The 10,946-nt window shown below is 40.8% G+C and overlaps 1 protein-coding gene across 3 annotated transcripts in view; it reads left to right on the plus strand.

The window, feature by feature from the left end:
* kiaa0753 (KIAA0753 ortholog) overlaps positions 1-9,164 on the plus strand; it is a 28,356-nt gene extending 19,192 nt beyond the window's left edge. For all 3 annotated transcript variants that reach the window (XM_055658113.1, XM_055658115.1, XM_055658114.1), the window contains exons 12-18: positions 1,828-1,915; positions 2,980-3,063; positions 3,161-3,331; positions 4,222-4,303; positions 6,505-6,625; positions 7,995-8,216; positions 8,848-9,164. In XM_055658113.1, the coding sequence (XP_055514088.1) occupies positions 1,828-1,915; positions 2,980-3,063; positions 3,161-3,331; positions 4,222-4,303; positions 6,505-6,625; positions 7,995-8,216; positions 8,848-8,989 (910 nt within the window). In that variant the 3' untranslated portion in view covers positions 8,990-9,164. The remainder of the gene's footprint in view (positions 1-1,827; positions 1,916-2,979; positions 3,064-3,160; positions 3,332-4,221; positions 4,304-6,504; positions 6,626-7,994; positions 8,217-8,847) is intronic.
* Positions 9,165-10,946: the final 1,782 nt, after the last annotated feature.

Below are 10,946 nucleotides of genomic sequence, written 5' to 3' on the forward strand. Positions count from 1 at the left end.
TTGCATGAGCCTTTAGCAAGAGGCTGTCCATGATAAAATATGGATGGTTGCAAAAAGGTAGAAAAAACCCATTTTATCAGCTGATTGTCATACCATTGATGTGGCAGGAAGATTTTAAAGCCTTAAAACTAATTTAATGCATCCAAAACATTCAGAAACATTTAAGTTAAAACCACCCAACATTAAGATTTAAATGGCTCAAACGACTTAAATGTTAAAGCATTAAAACCCTTTTAATAAATTATTCATTTTGGTTTTTATAGTGATTTTTTTTTCCTTAAATTTTTAGCAAATTAATTTTGAGTTAAATTTTTGAAAAACATTTTTCCTGAAATAATTGGAATAGTTGGGGTGAATGCTTTTAGCTAGTGAAGGAGAATCAAGAATCAAGAACCAGAGGACACAGATTTAAGGTGAGGGAGGTGTGATTTAATAAAACCTGTGGGGCAACATTTTCATATAGAGAGAGGTGCTTTGATGCGGGAAATATAACAACATTTAAAAAGCAGGTACAAAGATAGGAAAGGTTTAGCGGGATATGGGCCAAATGCGGGCAAATCTGACTCACATTGATGGGGCATCTTGGTTGGCATGGACGAATTGTGTCGAAGGATCTATTTCCACACTGTGTGACTATGTCTATAAATAAGGAGAAATGACACGTTGCTGTGGCTCCATGTGGGCCATTTAAATGCTTTTAAAGAAATAATGGTCAGACTTTCAGACTGGATTATGTGAATTTTGTTCCACCTTCAGTTATAAATCGGATTCACAGTTTGCGATGCCATACTATAGAACTTTATTTACCACAGGAGGGAAATGAATCTGCCAACAATAAAAGATACATGAAACGTGAAATTAAAGTGACAAGTGGAAAGGATGTGGGATGTGCGATGATTGGAGGGGGGGGGGGGGTGGGGGGGGGGGGGGGGGGGGGGGGGGAGGGGAGTCAGGACATTTAGTGGAGTTAAACATAAAAAGCTGGAGTAACTCGGCGGGTCAGGCAGCACCTCTGGAGAAAAGAAATAGGTGACGTTTCATGTCGATGCAATATGATATAAATTTATCTATCCCAGGAGGGAAAATGATCTGTCAACATTAAAATGACGAGTGGAAAGGCTTGGGGGATGTGCAAAGATTGGGAGGGGCGTGGGGGTAGTCAGTCTCAGTCTACCCCACGACAGAAGGGGGAGGAGTTGTACAGTTTGATAGCCACAGGGAAGGAAGGATCTCCTGTGCTGTATCTTGGTGGAACCAGTCTGTTGCTGAAGGTGCTCCTCAGGTTGACCTGTGTGTCATGGAGGGGGTGAGCTGTATTGTCCAGGATGCTCCGCAGTTTGAGGAGCATCCTCCCCTCCAGGACCACCTCCCATGAATCCAACTCGACTCCCAGGACGGAGCCAGCCTTCCAGATGAGCTTGTTAATTCTATTGGCATCCGCGGCCTTCGCCCTGCTGCCTCAGCACACGGCAGCGAAGATGATGGCACTGGCCACCACCGATTAGTAGAACATCTGCAGCATCTTACTGCAGATGTTGAAGGAGCAGAGCCTTCTCAAAAAGTACAGGCGGCTCTGTCCTTCCTTGTACACGGCCTCGGAGTTCCTGGACCAGTTCAGTTTCATGTTCAAGTAAACTCCAACTTATTTGTACTCCTTGGTAAACTAAACATCTACACCATTGATGGAGACAGGGGTGTTCATCTCCTCCTAAAATCCACCACTAACTCCTTAGTCTTGTTGGTGTTGTGGTTACACCTGATTATATTTTTAGTGGTTAGATTACTATGACCATTAAATGATTAGTTAAGTAACAATTCTTCATTCAGGTCTGAAACTGCAGTCCCCAATAAATTGATTGAGAAAGCAGAGGAGGAAATTCGTGAGAGGCTTCAGCCCTTGCTGGATAAAGCACAGGTAAAGATACTTAATTTCATAAACTGACTTGGACCTCGAGTTGGAGCAATTGTTATAGTTTAAATATTCTGACTTTGTATGTGCTCCTGTTACTTTCTCCTATCAAAATACTATTGAGTCTGTCATGTGATATCTCCACATTATTATGTTTCAACAGTAAGTTGAGAGAAACATCTCTCAACTTTCAGAAATGCAATTCTGCACGAAACTAAAGGTTGGAATGTTAGGAAAGCCAGTCTCATGGGTATGTTGGCAAGCCTCTGAAGTTAGACTGGAAAATTGCTTGTATGCTAACATGCTTGCCATTAGACATTCAAAGAAATACAATTCACAACAAATTTTCATTCCTTTGAGAAATAAAAATGACACGGGAGCAAAAACTGACAGGACCAACAGAGTTAAGCAGAACATCAATTCAAAATATAATGTGTAGGAAGGAACTGCAGATGCTGGTTTACACCGAAGATAGACACAAAATGCAGGAGTAACTCAGCGGGACAGGCAGCATCTCTGGATAGTGTGAATGAGTGATGTTTTGGGTGCGAGATCCTTCTTCAGACCTCTCGCCCATTCCTTCTCTCCAGGGATTTTACCTGTCCCAGTGAGTTACGCCAGCATTTTGTGCCTATCTTCAATTCAAAATATAAGCTGGTTGCATCATTTAGCATTACATATTTAATTTACTGGAAATTGCTGGAAACTTGAGCCATAGTATAGTTGTAGAAACACAAACGTGCGATGAAATAACAGTGAGTTACGTTATTAGTTGTGTTATGCATGATTTGTTGAAAGTTTATTTTGCCCCCAGCAATGTGCTCAAATAAATTGGTCAAAGTCTCTTTGATATTAACTCCTCTGTTGAATGGTGATTGAAAACCCCTTTTGTTGTCTTTGGCTACAGCAAGAAAATGCTGAGAGCTGTATGTTGTTGTTGCGTACCGGTACATGGTAGTCACCTTCAGATGCCTAAAGCACCCAAATTAGCCACGGCACTGCGCGAGTGACTCCATGTGAAATGTGGTTCTGAAAGACTATCTGAGACGGTGATTATTTCTATACAACAGATCATAAGTGATTCTTGGGAGAGGAAAGCTCGAAATAATAGCTCTTCACTACAACAACATCTATCGTTAAAAGTTGCTGATAGGGTGAGTAGAATTAAAAATGTGATTTTGCTCTACTGCAGTAAACTCTCCCGTTGTCCGAGTGTGATTACTAATGCCAACAGTGGTGATGATCCCTCAGGCTGCAGCCAGTGCTGACGTCCTTGGTGAGAAGATATTGGATGAGCTGCTGGAGGACACAGCGCAAGAATTACTGAGTCTGGACTCGAGAGCAAAGGTTCGTTCAGAAGCTTTGACGATGCAAGACGGCCCTACGCTGGAGATCATGCTGCAAAGGATGGAAGAAATGGAGGTAATTATCTTCCATTTAGTTTGTCTCTTTGGTTCCTACTCATTAGATTCACCTCCCCATGACAACCTGCTACACTAGATTTAGAAACCATATTCTCCTTCAGACCCTCTGTCATACCAGCATCATGGATATGTACAATTAATTCCTGTATTTCAGGCACGCAGTTTAAAACCTTTTTTAGCAGCTAATCTTGCTTTAACAAAACAAAATTATTTAAAAATCAGGAATGTTCTAACTTTTTGGCTTCCCAGTAAGATGCAACTACAAGTGTTAACAGTTGGACATCTCCCCCTCTATACTTGTACTCTATACTAATACACTATACTATTGTACTCTTATACTATATTGTGTGCCATTTTGGTCTCCTAATGTGAGGAAGGACATTCTTGCTATTATTGAGGGAGTACAGCGTAGGCTCACCAGGTTACTTGCCATTTATTATTTTATTTCCCATTGTCATTGCTAAGTTTTTGAATGCCTAAAATATACGTTGACCTTTTTATTTTAAAAAATCTATTTATTACTATTTCCTTGTATTTCCCATCAAATGACTTGTTCTTCAAGCCTGTTAATGGTGCCCTTGATTTGTTCTGAAGTTCACAATTCATAAGTTCTAGGAGCAGAATTGGGCCATTCGGCTGGCTCCTGTGCACGACATCAATGGTTTGAGTTCTATCCAAATCCACATTGTTCGAGAGAAACATATTGTTCTGCTTTCAAGCAGAAACTCCAACTCTTAAATTCAGGTGCATGCCATTGTATTTTTTCCCCCCAAGTGAAACAGCCTTTTTGTCACATTGTTGAATACATTAAAAGAAATGATGATTTGGGGTTTTTTTGGGGGTTTTTTATAACACTTTTTTTCTCCTCGTTTTACCATAAATTGCTAGAGATACGAAGAGTCGGTTCGCAGAAGAATGTGTCAGATTGAATACTCCGATCCTGTTTTCTGGGCTGAGGAAGGAAAGGAAGGTAATAATGTTGTGTGAATCAGTGAGTTACCTGTATTAGCAAGCCTTTCGTCTCGACTGCATGGTTCCAATGTCACGGTGCTGACCTGTGTTGTGCCATGTAGCCTGACTGGTGGCTCAAGCAGAATATACAAGATATGTGTAGTTAAATTCCATCTAAATTCTTGATGTTAAACTGCTTGTAAATATCTGTTTGAGAAAGAACTACAGACGCTGGATAAAATAGAAGGTAGACACAAAATGCTGGAGTAACTCAGCAGGTGAGGCAGCATCTATGGAGAGAAGGAATGGGTGACGTTTCGGGTCAAGATCCTTCTTCAGACTGATGTCAGGAGCGGGGACAAAGAAAGAATATGGGCGGAGACAGTAAGGCTAGTGGGAGAACTGGGAAGGGAAGGGGGTTGAGATGGAGAGAGAAAGCAAGGGCGACCAAATATTTATGTACATACCAAATAAAATGTAAAAGGGAGACAAAAATGCTGGAGAAACTCAGCGGGTGAGGCAGCATCTATGGAGTGTAGGAATAGGTGACGTTTCGGGTCGAGACCCGAGGGTCTCGACCCGAAACGTCACCTATTCCTTCGCTCCATAGATGCTGCCTCACCCATTGAGTTTCTCCAGCATTTTCGTCTACCTTCCATTTTTCCAGCATCTGCAGTTCCTTCTGAAATAAAATGTAAATATCTGTTACCTGCCAAATAAGCAGTCCTGATATTGGTTTTTGTCCTTTTTCTTATGAATTTGATATTTTTCAGATATTCTGCGGCATTTTCACAGACTGGGGAGAGGTTGGAACTGGGGCAAGAATGTGTAGCTATTCTATTATTAAAATTGAAACAAAGTTAGCAGGAGATCTCTCCTTAGACAGCAAACCAACTTGTATTTGATCGTATTCCTGGAAAATGTAGCCTAGCCAGTTCTTTATGTGTTGCTGAATACATGCTTGATCCCCTTAGTTAGCATTTTATTACATCCTTTTATTCTGGGGCTATGGCCTCTGGTCCTAGACTCTCTCGGTAGTGGAAACATCCTCTCCACATCCACTCTATCCAGGCCCTGATTTGTCCTGGTCTTTTCTCGTCTCCAGCTTTTCGCCCTCTTCCCACTCCCCCCCTCCACCCTCTACTTTCAGCCTGAAGAAGGGTTCCAACTCAAAACTTCACCCATCGTTTTTCTCCAGAGATGCTGCCTGACCCGCTGAGTTATTCCAGCACTTTGTGTCTACTTCTAGCTAGTAGTATGGGTTTGGGTCGGGACAGTTTGTAGAAATGCTTGTGGCGATCTGGAGAAAATGCAATGCATGAAGCAATGCAAAACCAAGTCATATTTATAAAAGTACATGAATAAAGAGGAGATAGAAGGTGGCTAACCGTAATACTCTTTTTATACTCTGTGCAAAAGATTTATGTAAATAAAAGGTGCCGACATTATCTTCAGAGCTGTTTGCTGTATTTGGCATCTATGGAGTTTGGCATCTATCTCCTCTATATATCTGGTTTTTTTTTTTGGTTTTTTTTTTAATTCAATTTCAATTTTATTTTTAATATGTTTTATTATTTATTTATTTGTGTGTGCTTTTTTTGTGATTTTTTTTATGATACTGCCTGTAAGGGAAATTCATTTCGTTGTCTCAAATTGAGACAATGACAATAAATTTGAATACAATACAAGAATACAATACAATGGAGCGAAGGAAATAGGCAACTTTTCGGGCCGAAACGTTGCCTATTTCCTTCGCTCCATAGATGCTGCTGCACCCGCTGAGTTTCTCAAGCACTTTTGACTGCCATCTGTAGCATATGTCTTTTGCGCAGATCTATTCAAATAAACCACTATCAATAATATTGGTACTTTAAAAATTCTGTCTTGCTTTTTAAATACTCCTGCCTTTATAAAAGTTAAAACTTGTTGATTAACATACTAGGTTTTGTGCTACTAAGATTCATCTGGATTCAAGCATCTCTCTGGATATTGTATGTACATTTATGGGTTATGGGGAGAAGGCAGCAGAATGGGGTTAAGAGGGAAAGATAAATCAGGCATGATTGAATGGCGGAATAGACTTGATGGGCCGAATGGCCTAATTCTGCTCCTAGAACGTACAAAATGCAGAACCAAAATGTGTTCACGAAGTTTTCCGCCATGGACGCAATGTTGACATGCCATCTGAAAAATGTTCTATGAATATATCTGTTCTTGCAGAAAGAGAGTTTGTGCTGATCGACACACAACCGCGTGCTCCACAGCCAATTAGGATAAGCAGAAGCGTCGTGCCAGGTGACGTTATGATAGACCTAATGGATCCAAGGTGTTCAGAAGCTGAGTGAGTTGTGACAATTGCACTGTTTCTACTTGTAGTGGATTTATTAAACATCTTACTCCTCCTCTCTACACTTGTTGGAGTTGAACCCCTGCATTTCGGCTGTTGGGATAATGTAAACTTGCCCTCATAATATTCACAATTCACTTCTCAAAAATTTGGGATACAAAAATAAAATTCTCTCATAATATTAATTTTGGGGGAGGGGGGGGTGGGAACTAAATAAACAACCACAAAATTCCTATTTTTCCAAGTTTTGTTTCTTGACCAAAAATGACCTGACGTGTAGGATACGTGTAGAGGGATATGGGCCTATGGGCCAAACACAGGAAGGTGGGACTAGTGTATGTTGGTTGGCATGGGCAAGTTGGGCCAAAGGGCCTGTTTCAACGCTGAATGACTCTATGACCATGCATGGATGAACATTGTGTTACAGAAAATTGTGATACAGACTGTTTTCTAAGAACGCAACACCTCAGTAACGAAGGGGTCGCCGGTATTAAAGAATTAAGATGGGAATATTACTTATGTTTCCACCTCAGTATAATGACCAAGGCTAAAGCCTGAGGTCTGTTGCAATTATAGCTCTTTGTTACAACTTGAAAGTAGAAAATGAGCAAGCTCTTTCATGAACTAGGCAAAATAACTTTCCCAGTTTTGTATTGTAGTCTATTGACTTCCTGCAAAGTTTCCCCCCTCGCTTGATTAGTTTCTCTTAATATATTCTTTTTATTTTTTTAAAAATATGACTTAACTGTTCAAACAACTGGCTGGGGACATGGCTGAAAGCATGGGTGAAAACAGGGCTGCATGTGGCGCTGCGGTAGAGTTGCTGCTTTGCAGCGCCAGAGACGCGGGTTTGATCCTGGCCATGGGTGCTGTCTGTACAGAATTTGTACGTTCTCCCTGTGACCTGCGTGGGTTTTCCCCGGGTGCTCCAGTTTCCTTCCACACTCCAAAGACGTGCGGGTTTGTAGGTTAATTGGCTTTGGTAAAGATTGTAAATTGTCCCTAGTGTGTAGGATAGTGCTAGTGTGCAGGGATCGCTGGTCGGTGTCCAAAGGGCCTATTTCTGCACTGTCTCACTGAACTAAACTAAAAAAGCTTTCTACTGTAACTTGGTCCACGTGACAATAAACCGAACCAAGAACAGACACGTTTAAAAAAAACTCGTCATAAAATTATATCGTAAAAATTAATTTGGTAAAAATAAATTGCATGAAGTTACAGAGAAGACAAGAAATCTGATTTCATGTGTCATAAATTATCATGTTACATTGAGACATCTTTTATAACTAGCACAAAATTATAGACACAAAACTACTTTAATAAAAAATAATTTTGTCATAACGTTTATCATGCTTGAATTTAGACCTCTTGATGACTTGGAATGCAGTGGCAGGCCGGAGCCTGCATCGGTGTTGGAACCTTTGGTGCAGAGGCTATCCAAGCACGGACAGAGTGGCACTGTTCTTGCCGTTCCTCCAAAATTGGTTCAGAATATGCACAACTATCGTGAAAGATTCAACCTCTACCTAAAGATGATCTCGCATGAACCTGTGGGAAAGTTTAACCCGTGGTTAATTGCTGAAAGGTAATTCATACACTACATTAATACACTACAAGTAATTATCATATTCTGTGCAGAATAATGTATTAATGAACCGGTAGTCATTTTTAAAGTGCAGATTCAATCAATCGAATGTTGTTTCAGGTTTCATGCCCATTTTTTAATATGTGTTTAATATGGGCGGCACGGTGGCACAGCGGTAGAGTCGCTGCGTTACAACGCCAAAGTCCCAGGTTCGATCCTGACTACGGGTGCTGCCTGTGCATTAGTTTAGTTTTACACGAAGGTAGACACAAAATGCTGGAGTAACTCAGCAGGTGAGGCAGCATCTATTGGGAGAAGGAATGGGCGATGACGTTTGGGTCTCCACCCGAGATGTCGCCCATTCCTTTTCTCCGGAGATGCCGCCTCACCCGCTGAGTTACTCCAGCATTTTGTGTCTACCTTCGTGTAAAACTAAACTAATGTTAACTACTTACTGTTGCCCCCATTGAGTTTGTGCCAAGTGTTACAATGCAAGAGTGTTTAAGAATGAAGAAGGTGTAGGAGTCTGAAAACTGTAACATCCAGGTTCAGTGGCAGCTTCTTCCCTACCACCATTTTTTATAACCGAATGTTATAGACTTTACTGATGTGCTATCCCCTTTTTGTCCAGCTTGTCTGAAGAGCTCATGGAAGGAGGATTGAGTGAAGTTGCAACTGAGTTCCAGGATGCATGTGAAGATTACGCAGAAGCCTTGTTCACTGCTGAGTTCATGCAGCCTGTCGAGCAGGAGAGCCGAGCCAAGCAGGAGTGATGCGCTGTGTGAATTCACCAAAGAAAACTATAAACTGGCACTAAATATAATGTGTGCATAATACGTGGAATGCGCATCACAAATTTGCTTCTTGAGCCGATTGATAAGTTTAATCCTTTGTGTAACACTTATGTGGTTTATCTTCGCCTTGGCATAAACTTAAACGATTCATGCTGTATCTATTTCATTTCTTTGGCTTAAGTTTACAAAATAGACTTTCAAAGTCGTATCGTGCTTTGTCCTTGGCTTTTACAAGTTGGTGAATGGTCAAATGTATTGTTCTCAAATCAGCACACCTGAATTTCATTTAGAAACAGTTTTATTTAAGTGCTTAGACAATGGAGGATCTGCTTCCTTTACTTCAGAGCAATAGCCTCACTTGAATGCAATTTAGCAGTTTAAGCACAAGAAACACATACCCTCCCACAATTACAATTAGTGAATTGATTTTGCTCTTGTACAGATTGACGCTCGAAAGGCAATGTGTATAATTGAGTTCTTTATTTGACCCACTCACTGGCTTAATTTGGAGGATAATTATTTACAATGTATATCTTGCCAACTGTTGTGACAAAAAATGGCTTATTCATCTTGTTTATGAGAGAAAGCTAGGAGTTCTATATTTTAATTTTGCCAAGAACTGGGATTTTTTTTCCCCTCAATACAATTGCAGGTTTTCATTTGGTTGTTGAACCGATGGATAAGTTAATTCGTTGTTCTCAGTTGCGTTTAAGTAACTTGCATCTTTGTGCAGGTCTGTGCTTTTAATATGTACGACGGTTCTGCAGATGCTGGATTACACTGAAGATAGACACTGGAGTAACTCAGCGGGTCAGGCAGTATCTCTGGAGAAAAGGAATAGGTGACATTTCGGGTTGAGGCCCTTCTTCAATATCTGAAGATGGGTCTCGACCCGAAACGTCACCTATTCCTTCTCTCCAGAGATGCTGCCTGACCCGCTGAGTTACTGCAGCATTTTGTGTCCACTCAGTGACAACATACTGTCGTGGAAAGATTGTAGAAAGATGAAGTCAAATCTGTTGAAACACATTTATCCGAGTCATTTCGAGACATAGAAGTGTTCAGCGCATAACCAGGCGATTTGGCCCATTGTGTCAATGTGGAGCATTGTGCCACATCCCTCTATGCCCGGCTCATTCAAGTCCCAGTCCACAGGCCACTTTAAATGTAGTTACTGTTCCTGCCTCCACCACCACCATCACCTCTGATTTCGTAGGAACCAATGATGGCCATGAAACACCCTCCATCCTGGTTCTCACATTCAGTGGCCAAACTCAAATATGAGTTGAGTACTCTGAATAATTCCACATGCTAACAATTACAGTTCATGAATTAAATGTCTGATCACCATTAAAAAGTGCATCGGGACACCCACTGAAATTATCTCATGTTAAAATTGAATAAGTTTGAAGTTTGTGAATTGTAGGTAATAACAATTCCCATTAAGTTACAGAAGGTACCATAAGCTATAGATACAATATATATATATATATATATATATTTTAGCTAAATAAATTGACAACATTTAATATTTTCCCCATAATAATTATTTTTTTAGAATAAGCTAATATTCTTCAAGATGATTCATGAGTGATATAGTTAACAGGGTGGCACGGCTGTAAATCTGCTCCCTTTCAACGGCAGAAACGTGGGTTCGATCCTGACTACAGGTGCTGTCTCTATGGAGTTTGTACGTTCTCCCTGTAACTGTGGGTTTTCTCCAGGTGCTCCAAAGCCGTACAGGCTTGGAGGTTAATTGTCTTCGGTAAAAACTATAAATTGTCCCAATTATGTAGGATAGCGTTGGGGTACGGGGTGATCGCTGGTCTGCGTGGTCTCGGTGGGCTGAATGGCCTGTTTCCACGCTGTATGTCTAAGGTCTAAAGACATAACAGCAAATGAACTCAATCGCCATTTTAAGAAGCATTGGTCAGAA

This window comes from Leucoraja erinacea, chromosome 28 (genome assembly GCF_028641065.1).
Source record: "Leucoraja erinacea ecotype New England chromosome 28, Leri_hhj_1, whole genome shotgun sequence".
Taxonomy (NCBI): Eukaryota; Metazoa; Chordata; class Chondrichthyes; order Rajiformes; family Rajidae; genus Leucoraja; species Leucoraja erinaceus.